General features: G+C 33.0%; 2 protein-coding genes and 1 pseudogene across 5 annotated transcripts; 2 read left to right on the forward strand and 1 right to left on the reverse strand.

Annotated features, from left to right (window-relative positions):
* Positions 1 to 251: 251 nt before the first annotated feature.
* LOC149905026 (uncharacterized) lies at positions 252 to 7,031 on the reverse strand. The gene is made up of 9 exons (XM_090106342.1): positions 6,846 to 7,031; positions 6,595 to 6,744; positions 6,345 to 6,474; positions 5,659 to 5,831; positions 5,038 to 5,225; positions 4,411 to 4,579; positions 3,862 to 3,925; positions 3,396 to 3,778; positions 252 to 3,311 (listed from the first exon to the last, which is right to left on the reverse strand). The coding sequence occupies exons 1-9, from the start codon at positions 6,892 to 6,894 to the stop codon at positions 436 to 438; spliced, it is 4,182 nt and encodes a 1,393-aa protein (XP_089962468.1). The 5' UTR covers positions 6,895 to 7,031; the 3' UTR covers positions 252 to 435.
* A 1,910-nt stretch (positions 7,032 to 8,941) lies between these two features.
* On the forward strand, positions 8,942 to 15,762 carry LOC149905027 (protein FAM76A). 4 transcript variants are annotated; one of them, XM_090106045.1, is made up of 8 exons: positions 8,942 to 9,229; positions 9,345 to 9,409; positions 9,599 to 9,702; positions 10,149 to 10,258; positions 10,969 to 11,078; positions 12,558 to 12,685; positions 13,937 to 14,058; positions 14,564 to 15,762. In XM_090106045.1, exons 1-8 carry the CDS (start codon positions 9,137 to 9,139, stop codon positions 14,798 to 14,800), a joined length of 969 nt encoding a protein of 322 aa, XP_089962171.1. In that variant the 5' UTR covers positions 8,942 to 9,136; the 3' UTR covers positions 14,801 to 15,762. The 4 variants fall into 4 exon arrangements, with proteins under 4 accessions (XP_089962171.1, XP_089962174.1, XP_089962173.1 ...); XM_090106048.1 differs by having other exon boundaries at positions 12,558 to 12,673; XM_090106047.1 differs by having other exon boundaries at positions 12,567 to 12,685.
* On the forward strand, positions 11,707 to 11,863 carry LOC149905028 (U2 spliceosomal RNA; annotated as a pseudogene).
* Positions 15,763 to 15,978: the final 216 nt, after the last annotated feature.

Here is a 15,978-nt window from a genome sequence, read left to right on the forward strand (position 1 = left end):
ATTGAATAAAATTGGTTGAAAAGTAGAATTAAATTTAAAACAAAGTATAAAAGTTACCTTTCTTTCTTCTTTCATGCATAAAAATAACGATTATAACTTTGGACTTGTTACGAAATCTTTCGACCAAAAACCAGAAAATATTGCCAATAAAATAAGTGGATGTCAAAATATTCTCTACATCAAATTACCTAAATAAAGTAAAGTACATACTTAATTTACGAATAGTTAATTTTCATAAATATAAAATCAAGTTTACATGTGTAAAATTTAAATCTTTATTTCTGTACACAATTTACATAATATTTTCTTGTGTCTAGCACAATTCTGGTAAACATAATATAACTCTAGTCGAATTAACATTTTGAAAGTTAACATAACACTTACATGTATAACAAATTGTCAGATCAACTCACTACATTATACTTTTATACTAAACTAGTCTTTTAACTTATAGTCTACATCAAATGGTCCATGCAATTTGCTCAATACTGATTCTATATCCATATTCTGTATGCTAGCTGGGTTGATTATATATTGACTGTCCGATTTTGTTCGTTTCACACTAGGACTCTCCTCAGAAACTCCACTCTGCACTCTTTTCCTCTTCTTAACCTCTGCTTTACTACTTATATTTTCCACTTCTAATACAATCTCAGTAACTGAATTTTCATTGTGATATTTAGGACTGGCCGGTTTTAACGGCGTATCCAAACTAGTCAATGTAGAATCAAATATTTCATAACATTTCTCTCTGGGATCTTTGATTGGTGTATACAACCTTTCTATATTAGATATTGAGGAAACAGCCGATTCCAATTCTTTTGAATCAATTTCTTTAACCTCTACTGGTTCTTGATCCAACAGAACACTGAATGGTGTGGCCCTCAAACGAATGGATACTCCGTCATCTATACACACTTCCATAGAAAATTTTTCTTTCAATTTAACTATATCTGGATTAGGCTTATATTTTGTTTCATCAAAGTTGTATGTGAAATAATTGTTAGTATTTTCATCTGTTTCTTTTATATCAAAATCAATATCATCATTCTCGTCGTCATCGTCTTCTTTCTTGTCATCTTTCTGTATTTCAGGTTTTAGTGTTCCATCTTTAACATTAGCTTCAATTTTATCCGATTCTCTCACAACTTCTTTTTCGTTTATGTTATCTTCAACTGTGTCGTTACTAGTGGACTGAACGGCACCATCCTGTATCGGTGGCGTATCTAATAAATCTCGTTCTAATATTTTTGCAGTTTCCAGATCAAATCCTCTTTTAACTGAATCGCTTTGCAAAGGTCGGTTAGGAATATCAATATTAGCACTTTTGATAGATTCAATTTTTTCAATATATTCTTGAATTTTTGTTATCGTATCCTCACTTTCTGTAAAATAACCTTCGTTAGCGGATTTTTGTTTAATATCTTGGGATCCATCATCAGACCATCGCAAGGCTTGATGCTCACTATCTGAATCATGTGTGACACATACTTTAACATTTTTACTCTGAGTTTCAGGTACTAATGGCAAATCCGGAGAAGTATTGCTCGAAGTAGATGAGTGAAATGTTTTATTACATTGAAGTTTTCTGGGTGTTGAAGACTTCCTTCTTGATTTTGTAGGAACATCTGGTAGTATAGGTGAAATGTTATGACTTTTCTCTTTAATATTAATTATTTTTCTGGCTGATATTGTTAGTTCAGTCGAATTTTTTCTATTTTTAGTACTTTTAATTGGAGTAACTCGTCTAGGCTTAATTTTCATGAAATTTTTAGGAGTTTCTTTCTTAAAAGGTGACTTATGCTTCTGAAGATTAGTCTTTGTTGGTCTAGATTTTATAGTCTTAGTTTTAGTCACTGTAGCATCTTTCTCTCGCGACATGTTACATTTATTTGTTTTCGTCTCTTCTTCTTCTGATACGTCACCAGCTCTCGTCGAATTATTTACAATTGGAGAATTATAATAAGACACATTTTTGGTGCACTTTCGAACAGGTCGTCTTGATTTTGCACATTTCACATCAGAGTCTTTAGGTGATACTTTTTGAATGTCACTGGGTTTAGAAACCTTAGGTTTAGACTTTGATTCAGTAATCTTGCACTCGGCAACTTCTGGAATGGGAACATAATCTTGATCGTCGGGTTTGTAGTAAGAGCCTCCACTGGAATAATCAGTGGGCCGAGAAGAATATGACGACGGTGTTGCTTGAGTAGGGTTTGGCGTATCAAAAAATCGAGGTGTTGGTATATTCATAATCTTTATTTCCGATATTGGTTCATCTGGTAAATCTGGACCTAGAAATTTAGGCGTTTCCATTTGTATATCATATAGTGCCTGTTTGTAAGGCGTTTCTAATAAATCTGATATATTAAGTTTGGCCCCAATAACATTTTGTAAAGACAATCTTTCATTTTCTGGTGTATCTATTTCATTTTCCATTTCAATTGGCTTCGGTTTGTCAACAACTTCAGGTTCACTTGTAATAGGATGCTTTACAGCAGATATTATATTAATTGATGGTTTGATTTTCTTGTCTACTTTTAGATCACTTATTGGAGGTTCTTCAACAATTTCTGCAGACTTAGTTTTCCTTTTGGATTTTTTAGCTTTTGTAGCTTCTGCTTTACTGTCATTACTATCATTTTCTTTGATCGCCTTGTTATCTGCCTTTTTCTTTTTCCTACTAGTTTTTGGAACAGAAGTTGGGTAAGTATTTTCAGTAGAAGCTACACGCGCTCGCAATTCTTCATCCCAGTTGCGTTTCTTAATGCCTTTTTGTTCTTTGTTAATTTGAGAATTGTTATGTGCATTTGGATTATCATTTCTACCTATAGCATTATCATCTGTAACTGTTACCACGTTTTCTGTAGGACGAACAGGTGAGTCACTTAAAACAACAACAGAGTCATCACTTGTATTCTTTTCAGGTATTGCTTCATTTAGTATTCTTCTTGGCGTCGTGAAATCTAAAACACGAACATGTGATGAACGTCTCGGTGTAGATGACGATTTCCTTAACGGTGGTAATACGTGAGGGGTGCTTGTCTTACTGGAAGCTGTATTATCCTTTGGTAAAGAAGCATGGGTCACAGAATCAACAGTTTTTACAAGACCTACATCTTTCATCTGAGTAGGTTTTTGATCATTTGGAACGGATGTATTGTCTGAAGGCACTTCAATAGAGAGTGGTCTGCGTTTTGGAGAAACTGTAGAAGCTTCACTTGTTGGTACAATTTTATTATTTGCATCATTATCAATCTGCAAATTATTTGCAGTGGATGTAGTTGGCCTAGTAATAATATTATATGGTCCTATAAAATAAAAAAAATATTGTAAGTTTTATTGGGTTGTAATAATATATTGTGTTAATTATGAAAATATGGTATTATATCTACCTGTAGTTGGAACGATGATCAATGTTGGCATTGCCATTATTTCATCCTTAGAGAAATTGGAGCCCCTCCTTCTGTCTCTCTGTCTTAGGCCAGGTGGCCCATTCAGCATTAAAGTATGCCCCGATTGAGGAGTTGTTGATGTAACATTTCCCTTCAAAATTGGCATAACATTGCATTGATTATCTATTTTCACATCTGACAATATTCTAATTTTATTGCCTATAACTTTATTATCATTCCCCAAGTGTGTTCGCGGTTGGTCTCCTGTGATATTGTGGCACTGTATAATGGGACTAGCAAGATTGTTAGCTGGCTGGTATTCTATTAGTCTTGGTGGACCTTTAATATTACTTATTAAAGTTTCTTTGGCAGTTTGTGTTGCCCTGTGAATGAAAGAATAGTATTATTTTCTGTGTTTAAAAAAACATGTATAAGAAGTAAATAATATGATTAAAAATATACACACATGGGCATGACCATATCTGTTGTACTTGAATCAGGTACCTTTGTGACTCTATCTTGATTGTTACCTAAAATAATAAATAATAACTATTAATCTAAAGTTTTCACATTATTTATTGATACAAACAAAATTTATGTATTTTATACTAATTAAGAGCGCCCTCACATTTAAGGGTCTTAGCAGCGCAACAGTGTCAGAAGCATATCCCTTCATATTTACGGGGGAAATATTTCAAAAACAAAGCTGGAATAAACAATGCACATAATTCTTTCCAGATTTTTTAGGGTTCTGTTGTAATTGTCTCATCTTGAGTCCCACAACAACGCACACGAATTTCCCAAAATAAATTGTATACCCTACGATTTATTTTGCACTTGCACATGTTTGTGTAAACAGAAACGCGGCCACCGCGTTGCGCAACTGCCGCTGCTAAGTCGCCTAAATGTGAAGGCGCTCCAATAAATGTACATATTTCAATAAAAAAATTGTTAATGAATAAATTAAGTACTTAAACAAGTAATGAATCATGACTATTTTATTTTTCTATCTTACCAAAAACACCATTTGCAAAATCGTGAAAGTTTTCTTCATTTGAAATTCTATTGGATATTATATTATCGTATAACTTTTCATTTGTAACACTTTTGTTACACACAACATTCAAAATGTTGTTGAATTCTTCAATTTTTTGTTTAGAATCTATGCAACTTGCTTTTGTCATCTGAAAAAAAATATAGCATTTAAAAAAAATATGAAAAAATGTATAGCCTACTATATTGAAAATTCTTCCTTAGTCTCCTATACGTCAATAATATATAATACAAACACCTAAAAAACATATGTACCTAAAGGCCTTTAAAGAGCTAGCGCGCATAAGCAACTTTGTCTCCGCAACTATTTTGTCTCCGCAACTATTTTGTCTCCGCAACTATTTTGTCTCCGCAACTATTTTGTCTCTCCACCCATGGGCTAGTATGAAAGTGCGCGCACGTAGCGATGCAACTCCCCATACAAATTGATGGGAGAGACAAAATTGTTGCGGAGACAAAGTTGCTCGTGCGCGCTAGCTTATCTTCAATTTTACAAATATTCATGTACTTATAGTTATTTATTAACCTACCACCGATTCAGACTCTAATATTTATAAAGATGAGAATTAACATAATAAGTACTACTTACTTGTGGTATTTGGTTAACAGATAGACAATTATGACTTATGGTTCTTAAATCATAAGTAACTTGTTTTATAGAAGTGCTACTCAAATTATTTTTATCCTGTTTTGCATCCTGGCCATCTTTCTGATCTATGCTTGTTGAAATACTGTTTTTCAACCCTACTTCTGGTTTTAAGCCACATTTTGAATTTCCTGTAATCATTAAACATGTTTTAGAAATATTATGAAAAATTATACAAAAATTTTGAGGTTATATTCTTAATATTGTTAAAAAATTTTACAAATCAGACAACGATAATATATTATTTAGTATTTTCTGATGTTTGATTTTACGCGAGTATTATACATTTAGAAATTAAAGAAAAAATCCGTTAAAAAGTCTTTAATTTCTAAATATATTATTTGTTCTCTTATCATAATTTCTCTATACTTTTGTTACAATGGAAAAATTAAAATCAAAGCTTGTGTATTGAAATGATAATAAAAGGTATTTGGAACATTGACAAAATACTTGTTATCTCATATTGATAGAATCATCTAGAACAATAATATCTGAAAATAAATTAGAATAGATATAAAAATTATCTTCACAATAAAGTATAATTAGAATTAAGTTTTCTCATACCAGGTAAATCTTCCAAAGAGGTCGCTTCCACAGAGGTATTATAAGTGGAATGTTCTTCATTTATAGACTGTGTGCTGGTTGTTGTTGATATTTTACTATTACATACACATGTTCTCAAATTCATTTGATTACATACTTCACATGTTCCCTTTGGCACACTGGATTTCTGGAAACTGGAATACAATTTGATGAGAATAAATTTTATTTAGATATTTATTTTCTATGTTAAACCATTGTATTGGTAATGGTATATATTGGATAGAAGATGAAAGGCAAGCAATTCTTTTCATGTCCAGAATATATGAATGAATTGAATGGATAGGACCAAGATTTTACACGGCTAAGGGAATTCTCAAGTTTTATTTTTGAGTTGAAGACCTTTTCATTGAATTATACACACTAAATTATAGTCATAGCATTTATCCTACTTCCTATCCTACTAATATTATAAATGCAAAAGTTTGTGAGGATGTGTGTGTGTGTGTGTTTGTTACTCTATCACGCAAAATACTACTGAACCAATTACAATGAAATTAAGCACACATAATATAGAGGGTAACTTGGATTAACACGTAGGATAGGTATTATCCCGGAAATCCCACAGGAACGGGAACTATGCGGGTTTTTCTTTGAACGCGGGCGAAGCCGCGGGCGGAAAGCTAGTGTTATATAAATTTAAATATTACCTGGTTCTTTCAAGATCATCTGCATATAATTTATGGTGGTCAATGATGCTGATAAGAAATTTAACTATTTCAAATAGATTTGTACATTGAAGTAACTTTTTGCGCAACAAATGTGGCTTACATGTTTCCACTGAAAAGAGAACAATAATTATACAATAACAAAGATATTTTTGATAATTCCAATAAGTACTATTATATTATGTTATGAGGTAGTGAATGGTTTTATATAAAATACGCTTCAGATACAAACCATGTATTTTAACTGCTCTATAATCAGCCAAAATAGTCCGGAGCGATGTCATAAATATTCTGTCATATTCATTCCGAAACGCATCTAAATATGGACTGGCTTGAAGAAATTCATCATATGCTGTCATTAATTCCTCTTCGGCAAGATACCCTGTTGAAGAAGCGACGATAAATAGAAGAATATTAAATGCCAGATGCCTCAACCGTTATGAATGGACGTTAACACACTCCCGCCAAATAATAAGTTCTTACCTAGGACTAATTTTGCTAAATCCTGCGGTGGGAACGGTGGAATAGCCATTATGAATTCACTTTGGAAATAACACGACGTTTTTTATCCATACAGGCGAACACACATAAAACATTTCACCATTTTTCAAATTAAACAAAAATAAACACGAAACACAATACACGCTCCACTCTTCGCTTCCATTGACGTTCGAGCTTTGTGTTTTGACGTTTAGTTTTTGGCAGTTGACAATATGGATTAGGGAAGCTTTTGCTCAGTGCTTGGCTCAGTGAGTGTGGTGAGGTCAAAGATTAAACTACTCTCTTGGGTGAGGTGGTGAGTGACTAGGGCTGTACTATTTGGTGGAGTTTGGACAGATTGGACTTCAAAATATGTATTTTGGTATCTTTGAATGTTCCCAAAGAAGTTTCACTTCTGATACGTGCGCTCGACACACGGTCTTTTTTATTTTAATCACATAAAACCTTGAGGGTGTAAAGGGACATCCGGTTGGAATGAAATTATAAACTAAGTGGCTTGCTTTCTATGAGAGGGAGAGAGAGATTGACATAGAGAAACACCGAATACGCGCACGCCGCACGTATAGTCCCTTTCGCCACACGCCCTTTGGAATACGCGCCTTCGTTCCATTTTTTGAAGTGAAACTTCTTTATCGGGGTTGGAAAAAAATTGAGTGTAACATTTTTTCGCTACGCGTGACATTTTTCCGTTACGCGCCATCTTTTTCTTATCCCTACCACGCGTGATTCGACGTATTTCTGTAAAGTTGCATATTATAGTAAATTATTTTTTGAAAAATAAAGTCCTAAAGAAGTTTCACTTCTTACGTGTGTACACTAGTACACGTACACATTTTTTTTACAAATAGGTAATGTTTTCTTGTTGTACAACAAACTAGCTGCTCACCCGTCATCCATTTGAGTTGACTCTCGTATTGCGAGAACAAAATATAGAACAATGATATTCTATTAGAAGCACGAGTGTTGTTGACGATTCACTATAATAATCTTAGAGCATTAAAACCAACCAATTGGTTGCTCTAAGATAATAATATTTTATTTCACAATAATATTTAATTTAAAGTTTACATTACACTGTGTTTATAAAATTATAATATTATCACAGTATTACAATATTATTTCCTACAGTGCCTTTGATGTCGCGCGATGCCGTCGCCAGCGTGGGTACTTACCACACGAAAATACGCTAGGGTTGCAACAAATGGGAAATAAAACAATTGTGATTATTAATATTATGATGAAATCATTTATTGATATGTACATTCAAAATAATTGCGATTCTGATGTAATTATTTGTTCTTCTTCTTCTTCTTCTTCTTATCAGCCGTGGGACGTCCACTGCTGGACAAAGGCATATTATTTGTTCATAAATATATAATTACAGATATTGCACTGCTAAATATTATTTACGTGGACACTTTATTTTTGGATGTTCTTATTGTAAATTATAACATATTTTAACTAAGTAATGCATTCGCATTGGGATGTACATTGTATTGTACAATCTGATTAGAAAATAATGAGGACAATAGATACATACCTTTGATTTTAATTCAACAGATACAATTAATACAATCTTTCTGAAATATTGTTTCCTTCTGGGATTTCAATGTAGATTTACATTCGTAAACGTAACAATTTGTGCGCGCCATAATAGAATATGTAAGTACCTATGTATAATAAAATTATTACACAAAATAAAAAATGCTGTGTGGTTTTATGAAACCACGGTAAAAGTGAAACTAAGGCACAAAATTATTGTATTTCTACGAAAATTATCGTACGGTTCGACAGTCACGCGACATGCGCTACACAGACCAAAAAGTTTGAGACGATGTAATAAAAGTTTCACTTTAAAATACGACTGCGTCGTCCTTTCGCGCTAAGTAAGGCAAACTAAGCGTGTTTGCCTTACGCGGCCCGCGTCGCCCTACCCCCCGCCAGTTCCCCACCGTTTCTCTGCACAAGTACATTCGATTCCGTACTGTACTAAGATATTGTAATACTGTGATATTATTATGTGATTATTATACTATCTTCATTCACTAAACCATTCGTTCATTTTCATTCAATGATCGTTCATCTAAGATGGCGGTTATTAATTTTCTCTAAAAACTGTGAACAATTTGTTGTTGCGATTTTTTTATGTAGGTATTTTTAATAAACCTATAATTTATTATTATTTCAAAATATATTATTGTTTTTTAACCACACGTTGTTAAGTTTGTATCTGTGAAACGTATTAAAGTAGTTGAGATTCGTAATCAAGTAAAATGAGTTCTACATCTACTGCACTATTCGCCTGTTCCCGTTGTTTCTCGAGGCATCCTTTCGAAGAATTGTCTCCTGGTGAACAACTGTGCAAGGTAAATATTACAGTGGAATGTCGATAAAACCTTTAATATTGCAAAGCATCAGTTTTGTTTTGCGTTGCAATACTGTCTACGTCAGTGCTGACGCGATTGTGTTTGGATATTTCAGGAATGCCGTGGCTCGTTCCCGGTGGTGAAGTGCACATATTGCCGCTCGGAGTTTCAACAAACAAGGTCAGTGTCATTCGCCAAATCATGTGACGCTAAGCTTTATAATTTCATCGTTAATGCACTTGCATAGTTTACCTCTGCTTAGAATGATGATATGCATTTTACTCATTATCAATCCAAACTGCATCCACAATAATTATTTAAAGACAATGTAAATTGACAGCACAAATTGTATGAACTAAATTTTTGCAGTAAATCTAATACATCTTCAATATGTAAGAAATGTGAGGCTAACGTCAAGGCCTATGGCAAACCAACAGCATGTGAATATTGCAACATTATCGCTGCATTCATTGGTAAGTTATGATTCACCACATATTAGGGGTGCATGTACCTATTCGAATTTTTTTAGAATCTATTTCAATCAAAGAAAAACAAATGGCGAAGTGAACAACATGAAACAGCTGTATATAAAACTTTCTATAAATAATAAAGCATAAGAACACATAAAAAATACCTTATGGCAAGTCTAGTCATAACACAAGAACCCAATACCCAGAATTTTTGTATGATTATTGAGGATAATATCCTAATTTCAATAAATATCATATACACATAAACAAGTGAGTCATGAATTGAAAGTATAAAATTTGACCTACATTTGGTTTAACTTTCATAAGCATTAATGTGAATGAATGAAAAATTCACTATACCATTCTATAATATAGGGTACATTAAAAAAAATTAAGAGTAACAGTGAATGTTTCATAAAATAAGTGTTTTCATATGATAATGTTTGCAGGAAATAAATGTCAACGCTGTGCAAATTCTGAGCGCAAGTATGGTCCCGCAGTGACTTGTGAGCAATGTAAGCAAAGATGTGCATTTGACAGGCATGATGACAGTAAAAAGGTAAATATTTTTGTTAATAGCATACCGTAATCATAAAGAACTTTCTTGAAAAAAAAATTACTATGTTATGTCTACATTTTCTATTAAGATCTTGTTTATAATCATAATAAAATAAATAATCTTGCTAAACAACAAATTAACAGCATTATGCGCTTGAAGGATCTAGGTTGAAGGTGATAGCGCTTTAAACCTATATAGCTCTGTCATTTATCCACACTGGAAATACTGCTACAATCGCCTGATATCCCGACTCCTGATCACTGTTAGGTCACAGAATACATAATAGTAGCTAAACGCTACAGAACGGACACTGTCCGCCTCCCGCCAAAATTAAACTTACCTCACCCCGTGCGATCGTGATTAAAATGGGCCATATTTTTCTGCAAGGACAATACGCAACGAAGATTGACAACATTAATAAAATTGACTTATAGTAATTTGATTATTTTGGATTTGTGCTTATCATTTTTCGTAGAAAATGGTTAGATGTTGTGCTGTTTACGGATGTATTTCATCAGAAAAACGCGAATTTTTTTTTACGCTAGTCACAAATGTGCCAACCATAAAGCGTTAACACACACATTTGCAGTCTCTACAGTGTGACTGTCAAAACGATAATTTTGTATGGAGTGTCCGGGGTGTGGTTAGGTGAAACCTTCTAGTTAGGTAAACTATTATTATAAACGTCTATACATTTACATTCATTTTAGGTGGACGGCAAGCTGCTCTGCTGGCTCTGCACCCAATCACTGAAGCGAGCATTGGCCAGAACGAAACAGCACTTGTCTTCAGTGGATAAACATAAACACAGGGCGCACAAGTCAGTTGAACATTATTGTATTAAATTAAATTTTAAAGAATATAAGAAATTATAAATATTTTTTTAGTAAAATACAGGGTGTTTTGCACATGGACCGACATGATTTTTTGGGGGGTGGGGGGGGTCATGTGCTATTCTCCCCCGTGAGACCCAATACCCTAAGTCTCACGGTAGTCTAGATATGTTTTTTTTTTTATTTTTTTGAAATCTACGCGAAATCTTGCCTTTAAATCGTCCTAACTTTTTTGTTTGTGGTTATAATACCACAAAACAAAGTATGCTTGTATTCTACAATGTTTTCTTATTCTAAATAAATCATTACATGTTACAATTGATATCCACAAAAAAACTTCTGAGCTTTCAAAGTGGTAAATCGGTGTAAATGTTATGAAAAGTGACAACTTATCAATTCATTAAAAAAAAAACTAAAGTTCATTTTGAATTTAGCTTTTTTTTAAAAAGTTCTTTACTTATTACCCTTTCTAACGATATGCTACATGACAAAAATAATACATCAGGGGTCGGCCTAAGAGATATTTTGTTGCTAGGGTCAAGATAATGAAAATACGTTTTTTTATTGTTAAGTTGTTTTTATTAAATAGCAATATGCCTTCATGGCTAAAATTTGATCGCTTCTCGGCCTTTTGGCTAAGATCAAAGTATCTGTTCTTTTCAGCTTAATATTATCTTGACCCTAGCAACAAAATATCTCTTAGGTCGACCCCTGATGTATTATTTCTGTCATATAGCATATCGTTAGAAAGGGTAATAAGTAAAGAACTTTTAAAAAAAAAGCTAAATTCAAAATGAACTTTAGTTTTTTTTTAAATGAATTGATAAGTTGTCACTTTTCATAACATTTACACCGATTTACCACTTTGAAAGCTCAGAAGTTTTTTTGTAGATATCAATTGTAACATGTAATGATTTATTTAGAATAAGAAAACATTTTAGAATACAAGCATACTTTGTTTTGTGGTATTATAACCACAAACAAAAAAGTTAGGACGATTTAAAGGCAAGATTTCGCGTAGATTTCAAAAAATTAAAAAAAAACCATATTTAGACTACCGTGAGACTTAGGGTATTGGGTCTCACGGGGGAGAATAGCACATGACCCCCCCCCCCCCCAAAAAATCATGTCGGTCCATGTGCAAAACACCCTGTATAACTTGATAGTGAGGCGGAATATTGATTGATTGTTCATACAAATATTCTAGACATTAATGACCATGTTTCAGATTATGTAATATTGACAATATGATTTTAAAAGAGCAACTATGGAGTTTCTTGCCGGTTCTTCTCCATAGATACTGCTTTCCGAATCGGTGGTAAATGTTAAAAATACTTATGTAATGACGATTCGAAAGTGCTACTAAAAGTAGTCTAATTGAATAAATAAATGTTTGAGTTTTGAGTTTTGAGTTTTTGAGTTATTCTTAATTTTTTTAATATTCAGAAGGTATGCATTGCCCACAGATCAAAAAGCAGTCACAAGGAGAAACGCAAGTCGGACATGATAAAAGCAAATGTAAATGATTCCTCGCTCAATGATGCGCCATTAGAAAAGAAATCAAAACTAAACCCCTTGCAAGGTTTGTTCTCAGGTATAAGTAGTTTTGGTTTTTATTATTTTGCTTATTAGTTATTACTAACCCATTATGATTTAAAAATATTTAATAATTAACTAGAATTTAATAAATTCAACGAATTATCATCTTACTCTAAGGGCCGATTTTTCTATGCTTGGATAAAACTTATTCGTCGAATAATGTATAATACTACCATTTTAAAAACGTATTCTAATTGCCGTATTTGACAGTTTACGTGACATTTTAATATTATCGTGTAATACTTTATTGGACGGATAAGTTTTATCCAAGCATTGAAAAATCGGCCCTAAAATAAATATGAATATAGTTGATTATCCTGTTACACCACCCTTTAAATTTTACATATCCTCACAGTAACATTCTAACTACATACATATTTATATCTTAATTATATTTATTATTCCCATTTCCTATTCATGCAAAAGATTTGTGATTTCCATGATAACACTGACATGAATGCAGAGGTATTTGCAACTTACAATCTTGATCTTTATGTCTGCAACATTTTTGCTATGGATATATTTATTGTTTGCATTTTGCCTAACAATAGCGTAGATTTTCTTTTATTATTATGTATCTTAAATCTATACTACATATTTAGACAATACTAGCGGTCCGCCCCGGCTTCGCCTGTGGTAGAGATTGTCTAATCTAAAAATGAACGCCCCTCCACTAAACTTAATTGTTTCAATGTGTGAGGACAAATAATTATTGACACACTTTATATGTGTGCGCGCGGCGATTCTACTGCAAACTTTGACTCTCTCGCGCACTGATTTGTCAACTAATCGGGCGATCAGTTCAGGTGCCTAGCATTGTATGGCGGGGAGAGCGCGCTATGTACGGAATGACACGTCCGTTCTGTCGTGCATCGCGTCATTTATGCACTAGTTGGCCAACTGGTCCTGTCGTTCGGGCATGGACTGGACTGGAGGACTGAACGACCAATGAGGCAGACCTATTTGTGTGTATTGCGTCTATACACGTACTTTGAATGTGAGCGTAAACACAGTGGAGGGGCGTTCCTTTTTAGATTAGACAATCTCTACATGTTTACGTTTTCTCTACATAAGAATCATCCTCGTACTTCAAGGAATATAATAAAAAAAAATTTATCGAAATCGGTTCAGCCGTTCTCGAGTTATACGCTTACCAACACATTTTACGATTCATTTTTATATATTAGAAAATATTATAAAGAAAAACTTACAATAAAATGTTATTAATTATTTTTGCTTGTACTAGGTGAATTAGACCCAAATAGTTCTGATCATGTGGTGGCCATGACACAACTGAAGGAAACCATCGCTAGCTTACAGAAGAAAGTTCAACAGAAAGATATGGAACTTCTCTCAAAGGATAAATTGGTATGTATGTTAGAATTTGGGCTAATAAACTGTTCGTAATATTTTGAAAAAAAAATGGGGTCACAAATAAAATCAATCCAAAGCATCTGTTAAATATTTTAAGGTATTTATTAAAACGCTGATGACTAGCACACCCTTTTTATTTATAAATACTAAATAGTTTATTGTTTATCCATTAAGTATAAACAATAAAATTATATATAAAACAAGCGGTCCGCCCCGGTTTCGGTTTCGCCCGTGGTACATATTTCGCAATAAAAGGTAGCCTATGTTCTTTCTCAGGGTCTAAAAATTATCTGTGCCAAATTTCATCAAAATCGGTCCAGTAGTTTATGCGTGAAAACCATACATACATACATACAAACCTTTCCTCTTTATAATATTAGTATAGATGTCCATATTTCAAATGTCTATTTCACTGTTGCGGAAAAATAGATAACAATCTAGCTGTTTTCCATCACAATAGACGAATAAGATTCAACCATAAATAATGAATGTCTTTCAGATAACGGAACTGAAAGCGCAGCACCACAACGACACCACAGACCTGCGCAATGAAATGAAGAACAAGGAACGTTTGAACGAGACGCGCTTCAATTTAATGAACACGAAGATACAGAATTTGCTAAAAGAAGTGGCGACTCTCAGTAAATCCGCCAAAAAGAATAATAAGAATACTAAATCAGCTTTAGTTAACGCTGAGAACAGCGGCAGCGGCACAGACAGCCCCAGCACTACCTAGATCAACCTTATTTATTCGTTTTTAGCCATAATTTTGGAAAGTTTTTTCCTCTTATTTTTTTACCCTACTAATGGTTTCATTTGTAGCCTTTATACCGTTAAGCGGAACTAGGTATCAATTTTAACTTGTATTTAGATTTCGTAAGTGCGTGTGAGCATTCTTTTTGTTTGACGACGAACATTCTAGAGGTAAGTGCAAACTGATGCGGGTCGGAAGTGTATGCGTGAAAGGGACACAGGATGTACAACCAAAATTCGTTTTTGTATATTTTTTACGCTTTTTTTATAAAGTAGGAAACTAAATTGTAGTTTGATATCAGAATTAATGTGATTCAGTAATTTATTTCTTGTTATTTTGTAACGATTATGTTGAATGAATGTAATGTTATTGAATTAAATCTACGAAGATAATAAAGCGATCATATCATTTTTACGTTTAGTTGTCGCTGTTAAGTGTAGTCTCAATGATGACGATTAGCCTTTATTCGAAATAATATACACAATTGTACAAAAGTAGCTTTGACAAGAAAATAATACCAAAAAATATATAGTAGTGTTATAATCTCATATTGCCTTACCTTCATATTATGTAACGTTCAAACATTTTCATTCACAGAATTAGTGTAGATAATTGAGACGTATTATGCGTTATAAAAGAAGTAAAATGTTAAATTCTAAAATCAACTATAAATCGTGAATCTTTTTCGACTGAAATAGAAAAGTGATCTATTTTAGTCGAAGTTACTTTGGTCATTAAAATATAGTGTATTATTTAATATAATAAAAGGACATTATTTCAATCGTAGAATCGCACTCTGGATTAGGTAATAGTCATTATCTTTGCGGCCTCGCTCTACTAATGTGAATCGATATAATTAGTAAATCAACACCCCTTATTCCATTGTCTCGTGATAATTACGCAATTAGAACAATATTGTAAATCAAAATAAATGTTTAAAAATATATCGTTGTTTTATTTTTATTAAGTGCAGAAATAAAGCTCCGTTTATACGACGCAAATTTCTAGCCTACAAGAAAATTCGTTCATACCTATGGGTTGGATAAAAAGAGAACTAAGTATTCTACATAGATGGTGTTCCTCTAATATTTTTTCACATATTTGTAAATATGTTGGTAAGTATCAGAAATTAGACTAGAATTACTTCGTTAGAATTTTAT

The sequence above is a fragment of the Colias eurytheme genome, chromosome 10 (genome assembly GCF_061535395.1).
Source record: "Colias eurytheme isolate Ceu_HAF_F1 chromosome 10, ilColEury1 Martin Lab GWU primary, whole genome shotgun sequence".
Lineage (NCBI taxonomy): Eukaryota > Metazoa > Arthropoda > Insecta > Lepidoptera > Pieridae > Colias > Colias eurytheme.